Source organism: Dryobates pubescens, chromosome 8, assembly GCF_014839835.1.
Source record: "Dryobates pubescens isolate bDryPub1 chromosome 8, bDryPub1.pri, whole genome shotgun sequence".
Classification (NCBI taxonomy): Eukaryota; Metazoa; Chordata; class Aves; order Piciformes; family Picidae; genus Dryobates; species Dryobates pubescens.
In genome coordinates, this window is record NC_071619.1 from 14,643,999 (window position 1) to 14,667,877 (window position 23,879).

The 23,879-nt window shown below is 37.9% G+C and overlaps 1 protein-coding gene across 2 annotated transcripts in view; it reads right to left on the minus strand.

The window, feature by feature from the left end:
* Positions 1-23,578, minus strand: part of IDE (insulin degrading enzyme) — a 62,940-nt gene extending 39,362 nt beyond the window's left edge. For both annotated transcript variants that reach the window (XM_054163525.1, XM_054163524.1), the window contains exons 1-10: positions 23,460-23,578; positions 12,501-12,685; positions 10,989-11,196; positions 10,027-10,196; positions 7,172-7,294; positions 5,706-5,818; positions 5,129-5,291; positions 4,240-4,332; positions 3,642-3,733; positions 1,705-1,785 (exon numbers count right to left, since the gene is read on the minus strand). In XM_054163525.1, coding sequence (XP_054019500.1) covers positions 1,705-1,785; positions 3,642-3,733; positions 4,240-4,332; positions 5,129-5,291; positions 5,706-5,818; positions 7,172-7,294; positions 10,027-10,196; positions 10,989-11,196; positions 12,501-12,660 — 1,203 coding nt within the window. In that variant the 5' untranslated portion in view covers positions 12,661-12,685; positions 23,460-23,578. The remainder of the gene's footprint in view (positions 1-1,704; positions 1,786-3,641; positions 3,734-4,239; positions 4,333-5,128; positions 5,292-5,705; positions 5,819-7,171; positions 7,295-10,026; positions 10,197-10,988; positions 11,197-12,500; positions 12,686-23,459) is intronic.
* Positions 23,579-23,879: the final 301 nt, after the last annotated feature.

A 23,879-nucleotide genomic window follows, 5' to 3' on the forward strand; every position in this document is an offset into this window, starting at 1 on the left:
TATACACACAGGTCAGAGTCTTCGCACCAACTGGTTGAGCATGCATTGGAGAAGATGACCTCCAGAGGTCCAACCCCACCTCAACCTTTTTGTGATTCTGTGACTACTTTTCAGCAATGTCAGGAGCATAATGTAAAAATAAACCAGGCTAAACCAATCTAGCTACAACAATCAGATTAGAATCCAATTTTTAAAATTAGACAATTAAGGAGACAAAACAAAGGAAAAAGGGCACTGTAAACCAGGGAACGACTACCTGGAAATCAAGCCTGCACATGACACAGAAAATATAATTTGAAAACAAGACATTATTGGTAACTCTTTAGACCAGCACAAATGTGCTTTGAAGATGAACTTGTGTTTTGCAGAATAAAAAGGGGTTTAAATTTTTTTTTGTAAATATGTAAGAACTTATGACATTACTTTTACTTCTGCTAACTTATACTCAGGTTCTTCTCCACATTATGAAAAAACAGCTTGTACTTGTAAGTGCATGAAATCATCAAACAACAGTTTTAGGCTTGGTTAATTCAAAGTATAAATTTCATATGACTCAGAAGCAATAAAAAGAACTAGAGAAGTAACTTTTCTGTAACTATTTAGGCAACTAACAGCAGAACCTGAATAACTATTCATACTGCAAATCACAGCATAAGAAAAAAAGCAGGGGGAAAAGAAAAAAGTCCTGAATTAATATTGTGCTTTTGGAAACACTGCTGGCAACTTTCTGGCCTGATTTTTGGAGACAGCAACTGTAACCAGGAATGAGCCAACAAACATAGCCCACTGAAAGACTGTTTCAGAAGTTTGTCAAACGCATAAAATCTCTTTAACAGAACAAAAGCAAGATACAGCATTCCATGTAGGAACACAAAAATACCTATTTAAATGTTTTCAGTTACATCTTTTTAGTAAACAGAAAGACAATTCTAAAATTAAAGATCACTGTTTGGACTTCACAAACTAATGCTGCAGAGGCATTAACAGGAATTCCTGCTAAGAAATCAAAAATGCCTCTGGAGTAGATGTAGACATAAGCTGTGCAATGGAGAACATCTGCAGTGTATTAAAGTTTCATGAATTTCACTAGGCATAAAACCTTCAGCCTAGATCTTCCTTTAGTGCAAAACAAGGTAACTGAATTTTTGCAAGAAATACAAAGACTAAATATAAGCTACATCATCATTCTTCGAGCACCAGCATTTTATTGAATTAGTACTCAAACATCTCTAATATGCTGTCTTAATACAAACACTTCTGCTTACTAAAGTATTTCAATATTGTTAACTATGGAAATGTTTAGAAACATAGTAAGTGTGCTTGTGATAAAATTAGTTTCTCCCTTATTTCCCTAGAGTACATTCAGCTATTTGGTAGACTCAGCACATCTTAAAACATTGGAAGAGGTCAAATAGCAACTCCAGCAACTGTAAAATCAGTTCCACCAAGTGTACAAGTATAAAATGGTAGAGTGAATGAAATACAACTTCCTGACTGCCAAAACTAAGATCTATGCAGTATGATACTACCTTCCTAAGCTCAAGAAGTGCAAAGAACCTTTACAAATAGCTGCATTTTACTAAGACTATAATCATACTGCTAAATGAGTATACTGAAGGGGAAAAAAAAAGGGGGATGGGGGGGACTACAACAACAACAAAAAAACCAAACCAAACAAACTAAAAACCCCAGCCCTACACTTACATGTAACATTCCTCCAAGCTTTGACGTGTAACCTCTTGGCCGTTCTTTGTCTTTAAATCTGAATGCCACAGCATTTAAATCCTAGGAAACAATGCAAGAAAGCTTGAAAAACATACATTAAAGACTATTTAATTACTGGGTAGTTAATTCCTTTTTATAATTTCAGAAAAGGTAGGGCTTTTGTTGTATCCATTTATGTGAGGTACGTAACTACTTTCGGTAGTTTTCGGTAATATAAAATTCACAAGCCATTTCACGCAGCCTCACAACGTGATACGTGACAACTCCTGCAAACCCTGCTCATAGGAAGATCTGTCCCATAGCTCATATATTTAAATTTCCTGAGAATCTGAAAACACATCAACTTTGATACAACAAATGTGCAGTGCTGCAGTGCAATGTTTGTTGCATGATAATGAACTGAAGCCTCTTCCCTCTTTTTTTTTAACCCCCCCTTTTGCACTGCCAGCCAAAAGGTAAATTTAGAGACAGAAAAAGTGCGTTCATGTCATTTTAGCCACAGAAACAGAACGTGTCATTCTTAGAACACAATGGCAAGGGTGAATTAAAAGAGATCTAAGACTACAAAACCGATGAAAAGGACAGTCTTTCCATCTGTGGAAACACGCAGAGAGTCTGGTTAGTTCAGCATTTGGAAGTAAACTCAAAAGAAGGTTCTTTTCAAAGTAGATTAGCAGCTCTTCTGACTTCCCCCACAGCCTCTGGCATGCCAGGGCTGATAGAAGTGGAGCCAGGAAGAAACACAGGGATGAGATGGGAGGATGGAATCTTGTATTTGTGTACAACAGCAAAACAATTCCATTGGGGTAAGAAGACTTCATTTACAGATATCAGTGTCAATATGCAAGAAACAAAGTTAAAGTATCTAAAGAATTTCTACTCTTAGAAGAGAATCAACAGTTTTCAAATGGAAGATGAAATAAGAAACATTTACTCAAGTAACTGTAGTGAACCAATGAGACTACACATATAAATGCAACTGGTTTTATTTCACAGTGTCACTAGGAAGTGCAGTACTACTTAACTCTAACAGGATACTTCACATTTTAATCTGTGCACAGAGCCATATAGACTCAGGAGACACATTAACAGTTCAGCAAAGACTGAAGTACACAAAAATACTCCATTAAAAGTTTTAGTTGATCTCTCAGAAAGGGGAGAGATCAAACAGCAGACTGAATGTCCTACTACATTTAAAATCTCAACTATACAATTTGATGTATTTGACAGCTGACCCCAAAGAGTGGTAGTGAATGGTGTTAAATCACAAGTGGTGGTCCCCACAGCTCAATAATGAGGGCCAGATATTTTTTATACCTTTACCTAATAATCTGGATGAGAGGATTGAGTGCTCCCTCATTAAGTTTTGGGGTGACACCAAGTTATGTGGGTGTGTCAAGCTGCTTGAAGGTAAGGAGGCTCTACAGAGGAATTTGGAAAGGTTGGATCAATTGCCTGAGACCAGTAGTATGAGGTTCAACAAGGCCAAGTACCAGGTTCTACATCTGGGTCACAACAATCCCAAGCAATGCTACAGGCTGAGAGGAGAATGGCCCAGTGAAAAAAAGACCTAGAGGTATTGGTTGTTAGCTTGTTAAATACAACCCAGCAGTGTGCCCAGGTGGTACTTAGGGACTTGGTTTAGTGATGACATAGTTACCACTAAAGCTTAGTTAACAGTTGAACTTGATGGCCTTAGATTCCATGATTCTATAGAACTATTTCACAACTACATTAAGATAATGAATTCTGAATGTACTTGTCAGTTGTGTCATGCTGCACCTTTGTAATTAAAATATTTAATTACCATGCAATTATTAAAGGCTATTCCCACAGCCAAGTAATTTGCTTCTACTTATAATCTAAAAATCTGTAAAAAACCAATCACCACGTATTTCAAGTACCAATCACTATACCTTGCACTCTTGGAAAACCCATTCTTGAGGTCCTTCCGTACGTAGTTTTTGAATATATTGAAACATGTGCAAAATAATATCTTCAACATGCACTGGAAAAAAGAAAATGCTTAACAATTCACTCAGTTCTGCACAAAGAAAAAATTCTGATGAACACAAACACGTGAAGTTTTATTTTCAATTACACCCTGATACATAGCACATATGCAGCCCCACTGGCAAAGGCAAATGTGTTTTTACTCACATATGAATTTTACTCAGATATGAACTAATTCTGAGTACTGTACTGAACATGCCTTACATTCATATATAAATTTATAATATAATTAAGGTCTAAACAGTACAAATAATTAGCACACAAATGTTTTAACAGCTTTTCTTTTAAAGATGCTTACTTTAAAATGTTTCATTGAATACTTTAATCTCAACTAAGTTGGTTCTTGTATTAGATCAAATGTGTTAGCACATTAGAAATTATCTACATACAAATAACCAGATAATGAAAATAAATTGGCTTTAAGCTATAAACACAATTATTTTCTTTGGATACAAACTTATGAGATCATGACACAGAATGAAGACACAGTGTTTCACTTACAAAGTCCTTCCTCTGTCAAGTCCACATTAATAATGAAAAACATGAAACCTCTAGCACCTTCTTTCTGTCCTCCAACAAGAGTATTTACCCATCCTATGAAATCCAAAAGAAAATGTATTACATAAACAAATCCATAACAATTTGTGCCATTTTTTGTATGCTTCAGCAACATTACTCTGGTTTTTTCCCTTTTAACATTTTAACTATTTTCCATGTTCTAGATTTAAGAATGTTTACATGTTCTTTCAGACTAGGTAGAAGGAAGAAATTTTTTTATGAGGAGGGTGGTGAAACACTGGAAAAGGTTGCCCAGAGAGGTGGGGGAAACATTCACGGTCAGGTTGGACATGACTCTGAGCAATCTGAGCTAGTTAAATATGTCCCTGTTGACTGGGGGAAGAGTTGGACTAGACAACCTTTGAAGGTCCCTTCCAACCCAAACTATTCTATGATTCTCTTCTTTAATGCCTAAAGCAACAGCGCAAGATAAATGTAACACAGGTCAGACTCACCTGACACTGGTCTCAGAGTGATATGACAACTAAAAATTATTTGATTACTGCCTAATTTATTTCTGTTTAGAACAAGGGACAGCAGTCTCTGAGTCAGTGATAGAATAGAGACAAGATCATTATGTCCACGTTTATGTAACTCTCTAAACAAGGGTAAAAGGGAATGCAAGAAATAACAGCTTTAGTAGTCACAATGTCTGTTATTTTTACCCTCCACAGAAACCTAAGTAAAGAAACTCAACTTACAACTCAAATTATTCAAACAGTTGGGGGCTATAAATTAAACATACAGGGGTCAATTTTAAGTGAAATGAAGCTAAGCTTTAGAAAGTTGTGCAACAAATTACTTCTTGATTCTTTACCTTCAAAGGACTTACCTTTGGCTTTAAGCTCTGATAAAAGACTCCCGGGGCCTTCATGCCCAATCAGATGACCAAGGTAATGACCAGGGTTTGATTTATAGTACTTCTGAAGGTCTGGTATTGGAAATGTGACATAAAGATTTCTAATGTCCTTAATAGGTACCACTTTGTAAAGTTGCTGGGAAGGAAAATAAACAAGGAGATCAATAAACTGAAGGAAACTCTCATTATTTTATTCATTTCCAGAGCACGTATCACGTTCTTGTCACATGCACAGTTTATCAGAATGAAATCTCAAAATTAAAGGTATGTAAACTCCAGGGCAACACTTTATCCATTCATGATGTAAACAAAAAGGTAATCAAATTATTTCTGAGTTGCTTACAGCCGCAACCAAACGTACAACCTTTATTACAGGCAACATAAATCTGTGCTATACTCAGCATGGAAAGTTGGGTGGAAAATTAAGAAAGAAATACGGAACTTAACGTGGATATTGAGAGGGAAGCAATGAACGGCACAAGGTATTACTGTAACAAAAAATGCCATTTAAGATGTTAATTTCTGATGGAAGATGTCTCTCTATACGCACCCGGAGATGTTCCTCTTGGAAAGGATGTTCAGGAAACTCTGGTATAGGGACATTTTTATTCTCTACTTCTGAAAATAATTTTACCACTAAACAAGTCAACTCATCCAAGGATTCTAGAATAAAGAAACATCAGAATATGTATAATCATTACCTGAAGAGTCTGACAAATTTGGATTGTGTACATTCTTTGGGAGAGATATGAATTACACAGAAAAGCACTTTTAATGGTGCGATTAATAATTTCAGAAAGGAAATTTGTATTAATACATAATTGTTTAACAATAATGTGCTACATTCACCATACTTATTAAGGAAGGCTTCAACCATGATTAAAATAAATCTGGTACAAGAAAAAAGCATGTTTTGAATTTAAGTGATGAAAGCTGGAACTGAAGAAAAGATAAACCTGATACTGAACACTGCCAACAAAAAACGGACCAAAACAAAAATGTCCACCAAAAGCTTAAGGAACAGGGAATTACAGCTGCAAGTTTCCCAGAGTGAAAGCATCTTTGCCAAAACTTGGGACTTTCTTCAGCCTCAGCTCACCTTCAGTACCCTGAATGTACACACCTATTAGTAACACATCTGATACTCTACCTCTAAAAACAAAAACTGTGTAATGCATTTTACTGTTCAGGTAGTGATAGTCTGAAAGGAACTAGGGACCCTGGAACTGGTTTGATAGCGAGTATATGCACAGAACTTGGATTCAGTTAAGCAGAACTCTCACTGTGTTTGCCCACTTTAAAAATTATTCATGTATATGTCATGATTGAAATTAAATAGGTACATTTTGTTAATAAGCCTCCTACTCTGCATCTTGTAAACAGCTGCAAAGGAAAATTTCACTTTGCTAATTCATTTTATTTGATCCACACTTACCATCTGAGCATTATTGTAAAACATCATTCAAGTACCAGTCTGCCAGCATATTTTCAAAAAGCAAACAGTTTCAACACACTAAATTTTTCTGCAAATCTATGTAAAATAGCATCTTCACTGTGGAAAATTTTAAGCAGTTGGTACCTCATGTTAAATGGATTCAGAAGTGAAGTATAGGATTTTTATCTAAATATTAGATTAGGTTTATCCTTTGATAATACAGAAGGTTTTGTAATGGGAGTGGAAGTCTAAAATATGAAAAAAACATTGAAAGCACTCCCACCACCTGCAAACAGACAGGCGTCAGTCTTCATAAGACAACCATACAATGACAGCAGCTGGTGACTCAGTAACAGATTTCAAATTCGCTGCTTATTTTTTCTATTGTAAGCTTATGAACACACACACACATTTTATACATTGCAAGATGCTTTGGAGACTTCACTAAACATAAAATTATGTTTGGTCTCATACAACTTTTTCTTTTCCTTTCTGTAGATTTTCATACACTTGCATACGCTTCACTTTCTTCAAACATAAACACATGCAAAGTTTTAACCAACCAACAGAACAAAACTTACCTCTTCCTAAGACACAAATAGCCATTAAATTTGATGAATAGTAAGTAGAATGGAACTTCAATAGCTCTTGTCTTACATCTATTCCTTCTTGAGTTGGTCTAGTTTCCAGAGTAAATTTGTTCCCTGTAACATAAAATCAAACAAGACAAAACAAAACAAACAAACTTGATGTTTGTGAGTTTAGAAATCAAAAAGACAAATATCAACTAATAAATCTCCTTTCCTCCAGATGGATAGTAATTGTAAAAATAATAAAAATGAATCATAAGTAAACTGGATCAACACTGCCTCAGCTTATCAGAGGCAATAAATACTTCCAATCTCAACCAGCACATTCCTGAAGAAAAGAGGATGGTTTAGTCTTCCAAATTAGAGTTTTTTTCCTTTGAAAGGGTTATTTCAAAGCAATGCAAGTAAGCCCAGGTTCTAATTCACAAGGACAGAGGGAAAAAAAAAGGGGGTTCATTGGCACCCAGTATGTTTTACTCCCACATACACATTTTTGTCACAGGAATCACTGCCTGAAATTTGTGGCATTGCGTGCCACAAATTATAGCCTAGTGTACTAAATAAAATAAGCCATTTACAAACATGATTTGTAAATTGTGACTGTTCAGCTTCTCCCTCGTAATAGCTGAGCTGCTGATGAAGTAAAACAGGACTAGAGAGGAAGAGAACTACAAATTCTCCCTGAATAAGCCCATAAGCAGTAGATAATAAATTTTCTACATTGTTATCCTCCTGTTAATTAGTGCCATCTTTGTATCTACATCAAGCTTTCAATAATTTACCCTAAGGACATACTCCATATTTACAATTAAAGCAGAACTCATCTTTAGTAAATATACATTGAAAGAACAGAAAAATTAAGAGCCTACTATGAGCACACTGGACTTCAATCAACTTCTGCTCACTACATGGACACACAATCTGGTCAACGGAGTATAGACCAGAACTACAAACTCATACTGTATCTGTCAATTTCGAGGTCAGTAACTCCTTAAGCCACAATCATACCAGGTACAGAAGAGAGAAGATTAAGTCAAAAGATTGTAGCAGAAAAGTTGACTTGTGTGTTTATAGCAAAAATAGCAAGAAAGAGAGCAAACACTGGGAGAGCATGCCTTCTATGCTTGTGTGCCCAGCAAACAAATCCTACAATCAATCCCAGGCATAAGTTAATACAAGTCAATGAGGCAACATTACCTACATAACAAAACAGGTGTATTGTCCAGATGTTTGGTGATTAGCTACAAGTCTAGTTACAACTGCAACAGTAAAAAAAAAATCATCATAAAGAGGCTGCCTGAAGTATTGCTTTAAGTTTCAAAGTTCATATGTGAGTAAAATCAACAACTCTAAATGACACCTGGAAACAAGGGTACTACGTTTAAAACGTGTCTACATTCTTCACTATCTGCAGACAAAGGAAACACAGACGTTTTAGACACAGTACTGTGTTTATTCCCACAGAATCAAAACATAAAATAAATGCTCTAGCTCAGTAACTATGTTGTTACAGCACTGGAGTACATCAGGAATCAGAAGACACCTTGTAGCAGTAGGAAAATTGACACTGGACAGTGAAAAGGTGTCTGGCAAAGTACTTGACACTACTGCAGGTACAGATGGAGAATTGCCATTAATTCAGGGAGATCCTGAATTTAATTCAGTGAGATCCTGAATTTATCAGGGGATAAAATCATAGAATGTGGATCCTAACAAGAAAACTAAGATTAAGATGCATTTCTCCAGGCAAAGTAATAGAAAGTTTGTTGACTAAACAGGCTGCAGAGCAACAAGGAATGACCTGAAGCATCAAACGGAGGCATTCCTGTATTCTGCTAGACTAACATCATCTCAGACGATCAAAAGGGAGCGGCAGTAAGAAGGATGCCAACTGCAACTGTCATGGAAACTGTATTACAGTTGTCACCTCTTTCAGTAAATAAAACCCATCAAAGCTAGGCTCTGCTTCTGCAAAATCAGGTCTACAGGAACACTACATGCTATAATTTAATTTCAGAATCAGAGCTTAATTTAAGAAGAGGTGAATGTGACTACTGTTACTGAATTTGTGCACGTTTTGGGTATTCTCCCATGCAAACATTTCATTTATGTCAGCTATAAAACATTCTTAAACTACAGAAAACTATTTCTGCAACCTCCATTTAGATTTTCTGAGTGCTATATAAAAAGTTAACATTTAACTCTTCAGTGTGATTCTGACCATAACTATGCTATCTTACTTTAATGTTTTTTAAATTTGGGTCTTGGGGTATTAATTTTTAATTGTTACTAAGCATTCTGTGAATAATAAAGCCTACAGCAGTAAGACAGGGATTTGTTCAAACATGTTGTATCTATTCATCTACTACTGTCATGTTTTACTCTTAAGATTTTGGGTTTGTACTTTTACTCAGTAGTTTTCACATTACTTTGCTGACCTTTCCAGTTTGACCTAGTCACTGTCATGTAGTCCTAATTCAGTACCACTTAAAGAAAGTATGTGGTTAGTAACAATATAAACACAGTTCATTCATTATGTTACACACAAAGAACTACCAGTACCAATTATGACAAATCCAGTAACTGGAAAACAGCGTTCATGCAGTAATTATCAGAATCATAAAGGATGCTTCATCACTCTATTGCAAGTCTTGGATCACTCTGTTTCCTATGTTTTTGTCCAGCTCTATTTGGTTTATGATGTGGAAAATGTGATAAAACACCGTAATAAACATGTGTGGAGAGAAAAAAAGGCCATTGTTTCAGTCTGTCTTTGACAATCTTATATAAACAATAATACTTTGTATGTTACACAGAACTCTAATGGATGATAGATTCTGACAAACCTGTTCCAAATTTACTGAAGGGATGATTGGGGTTTCCAGTAGCCTTCTCCAACTGAAACAACCTCCAGGCATCATTCATCAGATTCTTCTCATGCTCAGAATCAACAGCATTCACTTCCCTGTCTTTGCAGCTTTCATCAAACAAAGGGCACAGGAAAAACTGGGCAAATCTAAACAAAAATTTTAAAATTCAAGTCAAGAGTACTGTACATAAATGGCAACAGAAAAGTATGAAGCTTGGTACCTCCTGAAAACAGCCAAGTATGTTATTTTTTAATGCAGAACTCCGTAACAATTTTGACACTGATTTGCTATCGTTATTTCTTTACCTCTATATGCAGAAAACAGTATTTTCATCATATAAGGCACTACAAGATCAAAGGCCTTGCATCATAATTTATATACTGCTTTGAAGTTTAACTGCAAGAGACTCTTAACCTCGTGAATCAAAGCCGTCTTGTTAGACAGCCAGAGAAAATTCAGGGAAAATCCTGTCTTTACCTCACCGACTACAAGCCTTTTCCATTTCTGGCCCTTCCCACAAAAGGCAGAGATTTCAGTAAGTTAGTTACCTCTACTAAAAGGCATCCTAATGTATTTCTAGAGTTTATCCTTCCTTTGCTATCAATTAAATAAGAATCCTACAGGAAGCACAGTATTTGATTACACATTCAGAGTATTTGCACAACACTTAAGTTCATGATCATATTCTGTGCCCCACATTTCCAAAAGCATTCAGTGTAAATATAACCTTTGAAGTTCAAAAATTCTGCCTCGGTGAAGAGCTCTGCTAGCTGAAAAAAATGTAAGCAAAGCTTCTGAAATGAAAAATGTCTGGTATCAGTTTTAACAGATGACAATGCCCTCAACCCTTTATCATTGTGATTATGAAATTATTAAAAAACTTTTACAGTGTCAAACAGCACCTATATAAAAAAACCCAAAGTATTAAAAGTGCTTACCTGTCCAGAGCACCTTCTAGATGTTCGTGTGACACATCAAAGTAATAGTTGGTATGTTCTCCACTTGTGAAAGCATTTGAGCTCCCAGCATGTTCACTAAGAAACTGGCTATACTCATTCTCTTTTGGGTATTTCTTGGTTCCCAAGAACAGCATATGCTCACAAAAATGACTAAGTCCAGCAATGTTGGGGGGATCAGACAAGGATCCTGCAGAAGAAAAACAATTCATGTAACCATTCATTAAAAAGTAGTACTACAACTAACTCTTTTAAAGTGCTTTATATTACAGTGTGTTGCCTTGGGCAATTATATCAATTCTGTATATGTAAGCAGACACTTCTGCAGCTACAGTCAACTAAATTCAGTCTTAAAAAAAAAAAAACACACAACAAAAAACCCTGTAAAATTAGAATGAATAACTGAACTAATTAGTGTCTCAAACTGCCTCTCCAGATCAGCCTGTGTTGCCTTATAGAGATAGTTTTTCAATTTAAGTCCATGACTCATGATTTTAAAGACCTGGCAGAGCACAATAGTCTGCCTTCTATACCTTACCTTCCGAAACCACAGCAATTTCCAACCACAATTAAGGAGGCATTTATCCTGTGGTTTACAGGACAATTGGTAACCTTTAATTGCTTGAACACATACAGATATTGATGACTAGCTAGTACGTGAAAAGGTAGACAAGACTAAAAGACAAAAATTATGTGCAAGAATGGAAGCCAGAAATGTGGAAGTTTGGGTCTGGCAGTCCTACTTTGGAGTGTGCAATGGAAGAGCACAGATGAAGTAAACACATCTATGCCACTGTATGCACAGGAACATACGTGACAGCCACCTCCACAGTAAAGAAGGCCAAAAGTTTTCGAAGTTACTCTACTGCTTCTGTCCTAACACCAACAGCAGCAAAAGTTCCCAACTACAAATGCGGCAAGAGGATGCTTAGGTAATGTGTGTATGTATCACACTTTCCTAGCAACTGAGAAACTACACAAGCTTGAGAAATACCTCAGGCATAACAAAAGGCTTTTATTAGTACACAGAGTCAAAGTAGCTTCCTTCCTCTTCTAGTATTACTGTTTGCACAGTTAAGTATAATTGGGAGTTAGGGAGTGCTTCTCCAACTCCTACAGCACTACAGCGTTTTCTCACCTCTACACATCAACAACAACAAAAAAGTCTGACGTGACAGATGGGGCTGTCTGAAATAATTGCACTCACACCCGCCCCTTTCCTGCTTACAAAAGATCTTTCATAACACGAAACTTAATGGTTAAATCCCTCTAGTGGCTGAGCTACATCTGAGTAAACACAGAGTGCAAAATAACAATTTAATTAGCTCGAATAACTTTTAACTTGCTGTGTCAAAGAACTAAACAAACTTTAAGTCGCAATAAAAAGCTAGGCTGCCAACTGGGTACTGCTCCTGTCAGTTTATTTGCTATTGAAACACCCAAATATAAAGCAATTTTATACATGACACAACAAACACAAGATGCATTAAATACCTATGTGCACATCAAGTGCTGCTGAGGACTTATCTGTGGTGGGGTCACTAATGAGAAGAGCTTTAATGCCATTTGCTAATTCCAGTCCACGATATTCTCGTTTATCTTCAGGTGATTTGATAATTTCATTCGTTATTCTCTTAATAGCTGGATTGTTCATTTTGTTGCTTGTCTCTTTCTGAAACCTTGAAGAAAAGAGAAGAAATTTCACTCACTATTTTTACTTAAGCCCTGCTAATATTTTAATATTACATTAGGGAATATTGGGTGATACTGACAGCAAGAAATTTAAATCTGCACAAAACTCACACAACTGGCCTAAAACAATAGTTCAGATCCTAAGAGATATTGTTAAACCAGAACAGAACAGTCCAAAGACCAAGCAACATGATAAAACTTTGGTTGAATGTTTCAAGTTTCATATTAATGGTAATTAAAAAAACCCACAACCACTCCAATTATGATAAAAATGAATTTTAATGAGGCATAAATTGCTACCTCAAGTACAGTTTCAAGCTTCAGTGTTTGAATTGGTGTTTTTATTATGAATGCTGTAACTTCACAATTATTAGTAAAATTTTGTTCATCTGACAAACTACTTAATTTGTACACTCAGGCAAGAAACTGTGACATCATGTACAATATTGCCATAAAATACAAATACACTGCAGAGCTGCCACGGTAAGGAGGAATAGAATGCCTCACCTGTTTAAACTTCTAATATTAGTTTAACAGACATGCCACAAGACATGCTTCTGTAATGGCACAATTTTGAAATACTGTGGTTCTGAACTAATACGGTCTCTTCTCCCAAGTAATTAGCAGTAGGACAAGAGGAAATGGGTTTATATTGTACTAGGGGAGATTTAGATTGGACATTAGGAAAAACTTCATTTGAGAGTAGTGAAGCATTGGAACAGGCTGCCCAGAGAGGTTATTCATTTTTTTTTTAAATGCCAAGTGAAAAAGTAAGATATTCAGACTTAGATATTTTAGAAGGTAGAATAGAATCATTTGGCTGCATGTTAAAAAAACCCACAACACAAAAAAAAACAAACCAAACAAACAAAACCCTAAACCAAACAAACAAAAAAAAATCAACCACACCAACCACACACACACAAAATAAGCAAACCCCAGAAACAGCAAATCAGTTATGATCTGAGCCAGTCATGGTATATTCCTGAATTCTTAGCCTGGTTTACAAGAAAAGGTTTAGAGCAGGGCCTGTTATATGGTACCAACCAAATTTAATCTCTTTCTCAGGTGAAGTGTTGATTGCCATATTGCCAAGTAATTTATTACATGAGCTTCATTAGTTATTCCTGAACTAATTTCACTTAAGAAAAACAGATTTGAGTCTTAACTCCCCACCACAACACATACAGAGGCATGAGGAATTTTGCATGGTCCTGTCAGCATTAAATAAAGAAGGAGTTTCACAGTATTTACTTTCTCTTTTTCAAGTTGTATGTTTCAATGAAATTCACACAGTTTTTAAGAGTATATACAAGCTTTAAGAAAAGTATGGGACGTAGAACATGAAGGACTGCACAGTTCTCAACACATTTATTGTTTCAGATTTTCAGTCAGCATTTGAGCTAACTCTAGCTTGTAAATCAACTGTATACTCAATGTTAACAGACATACAACAAACGGAAAATAAAATCTGGTTACATTTGTTTACAGTTTAAAATTACAAATTAAAGAGAGACTCAGCTAATAAAATCTCCTTCCTAATATACTCATCATTCTCAGAATGGGAAGCAGTTCTGCAAGCTACTGTCCTCCTGGATTTTATCCTTCCCATTTATTTATGTGCTTCTCCAGTATAAAAACAACAGCCAACTTGGAAGTCAGCAGATGCATAGTCATTAGTTTTGACATTAGGTATTATAACAAGGCCAATAAAGAGCTCATTATTAACAGCATGTTAAGGGTAGAAGGTTTATAAATATGTTTACAGTAGAATCAGTGGAAAAACTATTCCGCAAACACGAAATTAAGATTTAATCTGCAGCAGAGTGAAAGTTTGGGTAAGACTTGATTTATGCTTTGCACCAGATCTTTGAATCCTTTTGAAAGAAGTCAGAAGATTAGTTTAGAACTTTTAAATATATTTTAACTTACAACACACTTGATATGAAAGAAGAATTACAAACGGGAATTATAAAACAAATAAAAACCCAGAAGTGCCAAGTACAGAATCTCAATGTTTATAGCCCTTCCTTAGAGACAAGATGAGGTAACTTTTTAAAATATTCAGCTAAGGCCTTTTGGAAGAAAACATTTCCATTGGTAAAACATGGTTCTGATACTACAAATTACAGTTTTTTCCAGAAGTACAGTCAAATGTAATCACTAAACAATAACCAAAATGCTAAATTCACATTTCTCTACTCTCATTTAAACCTATCCACTAGTTTAACTCTGTACTCAGGCTAATCCTGCTTGCAGTATCTATGGGCTTCCTTCCTCTAAAAAAATGCAGATACCACTCACAAAGGATATTCCAAGTACAGCAACAGTTACATTTCTCTGTATCAATAGCATTGACAGAATCCACATTTATGATTTAAAAAAATGTCTCCCTGTTCAAATTTTAGAGTCCCACGTAGAAATACAGTACTTAACGTACTGTGTAAAGTACGTAATATAATGATAATACTTTCTCTAGATGAAAATCACTAACTAAAGTGTTTTTGACTGTTATTTCACTTCAACACAGTTCTGGTGAATTGATGAATGTAAGCATGTAGGAGAGCGAGGAGGTCTCTTTGATTTTCAGCTAAAATACTCCATCTCATTAAGACACTACTTATCTTAACATGCATATGTACTATAAACTTCTTAAATTTTATTTTTTTTAATGTTATACAATTTCCTTGTCATCTGATATCTCCTCTCTGCATCATTAAGTCACAGAGCTTTACTGTCTGTTCAGATGACTCATATTTCCAATATGATTCACCAAATTATGCAGCTTCTGTGAAATCTTATGAGATTTCAATTGATGTCTTAAGAAGCTGTACACCTCCACTTCATGTTATTATCCTTCCCTACTTCTGCCTCCTTCATAGGTTACCTCTAGCTTGGTATTGAAAGAAAAACCAGTGCAGGAAAAATCTACCATTTTCAAAAGGTCAAAATTGGTAATTAAGTCTTCCAGAACTTAAAATTGTATCTCTGTCTTCATTGTTATTTCAGTGGGCATTGTGAATAAAACATTATCTTCAAATTTAAATGGGTTTGCATGATTAATCCATAGTTATTTCTCTGCAAACTAAAGTGTAGTACCAGACGACTCACATAAAAGCAAGAGCAGACTACCCATGGAATAGATTCTTGAAGGAAACCCATCTAAAGAGCAAGATCATTACCTCCCTGCTTAAGCACTGTTCCTCCTAGTGCTATGTTACTACAACCCAGTATCTAGAAAAGAAAAATTCACTTAAGAGATTTATACAATGACTTTTCTTAAGGAGTAAACTGTAAGACATACTAAATATTCCCTCACATGAGTGTGGCCAGCAGGTCAATAGGTGATTCTCACCCTTTATTCTGTTCTTGTGAAACCCAGCCTCGAATACTGCATCCAGTTCTGATGTCGCCATCCTAAGAAGGTCATAGAACTGTTGGAGTGAGTACAGAGGAGGACCACAGTGATAACTGAAGGGCTGGAGCACCTCTGCTGTGAGGATAGGCTGAGAGAGCTGGGGTGCTTGTGCCTGGAGAAGACTCCAGGGGGACCTTCTAGCTGCTCTCCAATATCTCAAGAGAGCCTACAGGAAAGCCAGAGAGAAACTTTTCATATGGGTGTCCAGGACAGGAATTGGGGGAATGGTTTTAAGCTGAGGGAGGGCAGGTCTAGATTCAAACTTAGGATGAACTTCAGTATGAGAGTGGTGACACTCTGGAATAGGTTGCCCAGAGTGGATGCCCTCTCCCTGAAGGTGTTTAAGGCCAGCTTGGATGAGGCCTTGGGCAATCAAGCCTAGTTGCAAGTGTCCCTGCCCATGGCAAGGGGGTTAGAGTTGATGGTCTCTGAGGTTTCTTCCAACCCAAGCCATTCTATGATGACTGCTTTCTGTGCAATTTTTAAGTTCTGTAAATCCAAGTGCTTTATAACATTACCATGTTCCATTCTTTCATACAATAATTCTAAAACACTACAAATTACTTTCTGACAATAGAACTGCTTCTGACAATAGGGGAAAAAACCCAATAGAAACAGAAAGCACTCCATATTTCTTCTAGCTTTTGAAAAAATAGTTTAATTCCTCAAGTCACATTCAGACACTGTCCTGAAGTACATGTGCTAGATCTACTTGCTACAGTGTCATTACAGTGAACATGGGATGATGATGATCAGCAGCAATAAAATTAATCCACAAGCTAGATGCTGTGCTTATCACAGAGCTAATGTCCTAACAAAAACTTATTAAAAGAAATACTGTCACACTATTTTCACAGAACAGAAGCAACAGAGAAAGACCCAGGCGGAAAAACTACAGGTGGAAAGATGACAGAGCTAGAAAGAGAGTGAAGAGTAACTCAGAAATATTAAACATCACTTGTACAATAAAAGTATCAGTTGAAAAAGATGCTGAATTGTAAACTATAGCACTTTACAGTAAAATTACATTCTATTCTTTGAGGCCCCATTTTTGTAATGCTTTCCAGGCATTTCCAGTCCCTTGGAACCACTGATGATCTCTCGGGATGCCAGGTTCCACCTGCAAACAGCGTATTACAGTGGGATTAAGTGATATATGTTTCTGCCTAACTATTTTAGTCTTCCAAAGTTATTTTAGAAAACTTACTTTAATTAAAAAACAGCCAGTGTAGTCAAATCTAAGTTCAATGTTTGAACAATTAAAGGACCATACTTGAAAACCAATTAACAGAAACTCCTGAGGGTTGCTTCAATGCAAGAAAGTAACTAGCTAATAAAAGTATGACCCCCTGCAAAGTACAAACTGCGAAGTACTTTTCAGACTTCTCTCTTACCATGTCAGGCTGAAGACATTCAAGTCAAATGCTGGTACATAGGTCTAAGGCAGATGAATAGCTATAAATATTAATCAGCTTGAAGAAATCACACGAATGGCAACAAACAGTTAACAGCTCAGCAGGTTTTGATGTTTGCTTTCAAGTTTATATATGTTGCCTTAAAATTTGGGGTTTGCTTGAAGCTTTTCTGCAACTGAATCCAAATTAATTCAACAGACACACCTGTGGGTGTTGCAACATTAAGTTTACATTTGCGTGTTTCTAGTATTTTTGACTCACATCCATCTTTTGAATACACTTGATATGTTATGCTGACTGCAATACAACCGTTATTCAAGTTCTGTGCCCTTGAAACTATACAAAGACAACAGTAATGTCCAACCTCATATTTTACACCTGTTCCAAGTTCTGTATTTTACTTACATCCATTTCATTGTAGGTTTTGGGGGACTTCGTGGATTGTTTTGTTGTTGTGTGTTTTGGGGTGGGGTTGTTTTTGTTTGGGTTTGGCTGGTTGAGTTTGAGTGGGGGTTTTTTTGTTTGGTTGATTTTGTGTTGGGTTTTGGTTGGTTGGGGGGGGAGTGTATTTTTTTTTTATTACAAAGTTAATTACCTACCATTTACCAGAGTGAAGTGAAACCTTTGCTGAGCCAAAACTTCTCTGTTCAATGTCCTGCAAGCGTGCTACCATTACTAATGTGTTCTCTGTGTTACTTAATAACTTATATGAAGAATTCTTCAGCTGCCAGTGCCCTGAGTGAAAGAAGTACTTGGGCAAAAAGCCCAGTGCTACAGAACTACTAGCCAGTTTTCTCATCTCTCTTACAGGCTAACAGCACTACACTGAAGATTCTTCCAGAGTGCTCAGTTGCAGGCTCATGGCTTTGCAGTAACAAAATAAACCTCCATTCTTCCACAGGTATTCACCCCTTCTCTTTGTCTCTTGCACCTACTTGTCCTCATCATCACAGTACAATTACATGGCCTTGTGACATCCTTTGTATGAGTAACAGCATTATTACCAGTAAGTCAAACAACAACCTACCTATTCTCTTCTCGGTTCACTTGCATGCTATAATTACACAGTATTTTTAGACTAAACTGTAAGCAGTTCAGTTTTTTTCCTAAAATCAGACAAATTATTACTAAGTTCTGTTACCAACAATGTAATTTTTTAAATGGAGGAAAGATTAATCTAAACTGAACAAACAAACCCCAAAACAACAACAAAAAAAAACCAAGCCAATTAAATCAACTAATGTGACCATTACCATAAAGGCTATCCTAACTCTTTCAGGTTACAGGTCCACCAGCTAACAAACCTAGTAAACCTTTCACACATTTGAAGATTAAAAGAGTTCACATTATTCAACATCCATAAGGCATCAATATTCTGTGAATTTACTTGTCACAAAGATAGAGAATGTTCATGATCCCAACACATTCCTGATGCTGATCTAAATAAATCTGATTGCCTACAGAGGCAGATAGACTGCCTAAGCACATAAATTGCTCAAAATTTTAGCATGTTTTATCACTTAAAATTCATCAGGAATTCAGCATAATACTTCAAATACAAAAGCTCCAACTACAAAGACCCACAACGATTTAATCAGTGCTACCAAGTTATTAAGAACAACTAATCATGCCAAATCAGGCAAGTTTGAAGATGATGAATATTTATAAGGTTTTGTTATGTAGTTAATTTTTAAGACATTCTTAAGTCTCACTACAATGAAAGCATTTTCAAAAACTTGGTCTGCAGCTTTTTGCCAAGTCTATAACCACCTGGGAAAATTCTCTGCTAATGATAAGGTCAGGGCAGATGCCTGCCTTGCTCTCATTCCCAGAAGGGTCCAGCTTCCATAACTTGCAGATCACAGCAGCAAAAACTTCATTTGCCACAGCTTTCACTGCCAATGTGACAGCAGAAATACTGGTATCACCAGCAGAGAAGAATTAACAACAGTATTAATGAGAAAATACCATGTGTGAAGTTGGTAAGAAGAAGGGCCCTGGTAGTTTCATGTGTAAGATTAGGCTCCAGCTAAGTGGCTTGAGTAGTAAAGAGATGTGTTTTCAATGCTCTTGCACTGGTCAAACATGCCAAGACATAACCAACACACCATAAAACTGATTTATTGCCCTAAAAATACATTCCTTAACTAGGCAATTCCAGTTTACAAAGCACTGTAAAAACGGGTTGTTTTGGTTTTTTAAAGGCAGGATTTTATATATTCCAGACACAGCCATAAAGAACACTGGTTTAAAAAAAAAATTCTGAATCACTTCAGCTTAGTTTTCCTTATCTCTTCAAAAATTGCCCCAAACGATTCATCAAAACACAATCTCCAAGGTAAACCAGTGTTATCCAGAAATAGAAAAACATTGACATTTCCCTAGCACTTCTTTGCTTCAGTTTTGTTACAAGTTTGCTGAAAATTCCAAAAGGGTTTTAGTGCCTTTCATTATTTGAAAGATTGGTTATTTTTGAAAATGTAAGAAAACTTTTCTGGTTTAAGCTTTAGATGATATAATGATAGAGGATCTTCATAATGTTTTCACAAATCTGGCATAGCTTTTTGGCTTGCATAGTTATTTTCATCAGTCTCGAACTGCATGCTAAGATCAAGACTGCTAAGAAAGTTTCTGTGTTATGTGACCAACTGCTTCAAAGTGTATTTTACTTATTTCCTTCAGAAAGTCACTCACTATTTGAATTATTTGCTTTTTGCATCTAATACTTTCAAGCCAGTGGTTCTCATTCTCTCCTCCTCCCTCTGATATTTTTCCTCCCCCACCCTACCAGTTGAAGGGCTTGGTCCACAACCACAGTGCCAAAGTGGTGTCTAGTACGTAGCCCTGCACATTCTAGGTAACATAAAACTGCATGCCACAGGGAAGACCTCTGTGCTTTATTCTGACTGTATTTTGATGTGTTATTTCCTACATTTCATCTGCAAGCAGCACATCAGATTGCCCAAGACTCTTTGTAAAGCCAACTCACTTAACACTTTATGCTACCATCTGTCTCATACCCTCAAAAAGAAAAACTTGTGAGGTCTGAATTACAAAAACAAGATGAGACTAAAACTTATACTGCATAACAAGAAATACACAGAAGTATGAGAGAACTGGCAAGAAAATCTGATCTAGCAACAAGAAACAAAACAACTTTAGGATTCTGAATCACGAAAAGTACTGTAATCCCACATTAAAAACAATTCTTATCTAAGACTAAAGCTCTAACATAACCAACAGCCCTTTAACAATAAGCAGATCATAAGAATTAGCAGTGAGTTTCAAAAAGTTCGTCCTGGCTGCTCACCTATTTTTTAGTTTTTATGATTTTTGACAATTCAATTCTAATTCTACCACTAGTGTTCAAGTGAAGTCTCAACTCTGCAGCATTTTTTTGCTATTCCAATTGTTCAGGCAAGCTATAATTCTAACTCGTTCTTAAAAACACATTTCAGGACATCAGAACTAAATAGAAAGCTACAGTAAAGCAACTTTCAAAAATGTACTGCATCAAAAATCACCTTATTACATACAAATAGTGCTACTCATAAGCATACTTAATCAATTTATGATCATAAATGCTAAGAATGCAAAGACTGAGACACTGATAGGCAATGCATATACAAATACATATCTAGACACAAAACCAATTAAATCAATTCCTCTACAAAGATTTGTATTAGCAACTCTGACTCTTGTCAGATCAATATATAAAAATTACTGTGAAAGCACCTAATATCATAGAGTATATCAATAATACCAAGTGAACATGTAATCTCTCCAATGATCAGAGAGTATTTTTAGCAAGTAACTTCCACAATAAACTCCAATGACCCCCAGCTAAGAGTCGAACACCTTCCAGTTCAGTGAAAGACTGGAAGTACTGAACTTTTTGTCCCTTCCCTTTCCTCTTCTGGACCTAGCAAGGTAGGGAACTACTTTGGTATTCATGTGCAAAGTAAGTTATAACCCTGACACTGAAAAAATTCCCGAACCTACTGTTTCATCTAAGGCATTAAGCCATAGCCTTACAAGAGGCTAAAGACAGAAAGGGACCAAAAAAGCCTGTAAACATGCGAATATGAACTAGGGACTTCACAACTAGAACAATTTCAATGCTGCACATGATACGCAAAGGAGGAGATAACATGTTCTAACTAATCGATTATCTGGCTGCTCGACATGTCAACGAAGGTTTAAAGTTACATGCAAAGAAAAAGTTAAAGGTGGAAAGAAAAAACAAGTGAAAGTATGAACAAAATCCAGAAATGGAAATGGGGAATATGCAACTGGGGGAAAAAAAAAAAAAAAAAGAAGTTAATTTTCACATGTTCCCCATCTTAAAGAAAGACAAACGTTATGAAAGCACTATTCCTGCTCTCATTTTATTATTGTTTATTTAAATCTTAATCCACAATTAAGACTGAACAGATGATGAAGTCATGGTTGTAAACTGTAAGAAAACACAACAGGCCTACTCACATATACAAGTTAAGTCCAAATACCACACATATTCATGTGCCTAAAGGAGTAATCCAGCAGAAGAAACTACATCCTGAGAAAAACACTGGCTCCAAAGACACATTGTGGGCTACCTTTAAAATACTGAAGCACACATAGCAATTATGAACAATAACTGTACATTTAGATTTTGAAACACGAGCACTGATGGCATGAGTCATCATAAATCACTTTCTCCCCCCCCCAAAAAAAGATGCCGGTTTTGATGTCTCTTACTTTTCTAGTGTTAAACACAAATTTTGGTATTAAGATTATAGTGCTAAAGAAAGAAAGAAAAACAAACCACAATTCAGCCTCTTTTCCTTACCCAGCTCCCTTCCTGGAAAAACTTTGCCGAGTTGCTACGCAGTTTAACTTGCCCCTAAAGTAAGCCATGACAAGCCTCCCGCCCGCTCCTCCCTCGGTCGAGGCTAGTATCCACTGGAACTGGTCACACACACAAAAACAAGACCCACACAGCGCCAGTACCAGGCAGCTCGTCACAAACTGCAGAGGCCGCTCCCATCAACTTTGGGTAACTCTAACAGCAGTATATGTTTAAAGAATTCAAACGTTCTTTTAATATTTGTAGCATAGGCAGACATAGCAAATTAAGCAGCATGAAAATGACGGGATGCTTTTGAGAAAAAGGGAAAAAACAATAAAGCAAGATCACCGGCCACCAAACCTGCTTTGTCAATGGAGGTGTAGTTGGAGACACAAGAACACGTCAGCCCCGCCGCACACCGGGCTCTCCCGGGCGCAGGCCTCCCCGGCACGCATGAGTCCGCCGCCCTCAGCTGACCCACCACTTTCCTCTGGAAGGTTTCATGACCAGTCCTGCGTTTCCACGGCTGCGGCCCGAGCAACTCTGAGTGCCCAGAGACCCGGGAGTGAAGCTGCAATCGGGGCAGGGCGGGCAGTCCCCTGGCTGCACAAGGTGCCCCCGCGGCCACCTTTTACACAACACAGCGGGGGGGCAGGAGTGGATCTCCAACTTCACGGCCAGTCACACGATGCTGGGACCCAAGGGCCTGCCCGTTCCCCCCTCCCCCCGCTCCTGTCCCCCCGCGCACAAGCACCGTACCCGAGAAAGCTTCGCCGCCAGCACTGAAGGGAAAAACGGGAGGCCGGGGCGGCACAGGGGCGCGCTAAGCCCAGCAGAGCCCGCCTCAGCACAGGAAGCAACTGCTGCCGCATATCCCGGCCCCGCCGCCAGCACCCTGCCTCTCGCTGCCGCCTGCCCCGGCTCTGATCGCCTCAGCACGCGCCGGTCGTCAGCGCGGCGGCCGGCGGCGGCGCCATCTTCTCCGCCCGCCTCCCCTCACCGCCTGGCCAATCCCTCCCCGGCGCCCTCGGGGTCCCGTCCGCCTTCCCCGCCCGGTAGGGCCGCCGCCACCGCGCGGGGCCTAGCGGGGCCCGTACCTGGGTTTGCAGAAAGATGCCTCTGCTTTCTGGAAGAGCCGGGGCTGCAGCTGGGGAGGGGGCAGGGGGCCTCTGGGAGGAGGCGGAGGCGGTAGAGGGGTGGGTGGTTGGGCGGGGAGCCCGGGCGACACTCGTCGCAACGCGGGGCGGGGGGGGCTGGGGAGCTGCGGCCGGCGGAGGCGGCCGGGGCTGCGGCAGGAAGGGCAGCAGCCGCAGGGTTGGGTTGCGCCCGCGGAAAGACCTTGTTGCGGGCCCGGCGCGCAGGGAGCGGCGTGCCCGCTTCCTGGTGGCAGGGCTCCTTGTCCCTGCCGGCGAAAGCCAAAACAAAAGGTAACTGGAGCACAGTGGGCGCGGTGCCGTCCTGAGTGGCAGAGACTTCGGATCTCCCAGTGTCAAGTCTTCCCGAGGGGAAAAAATTTA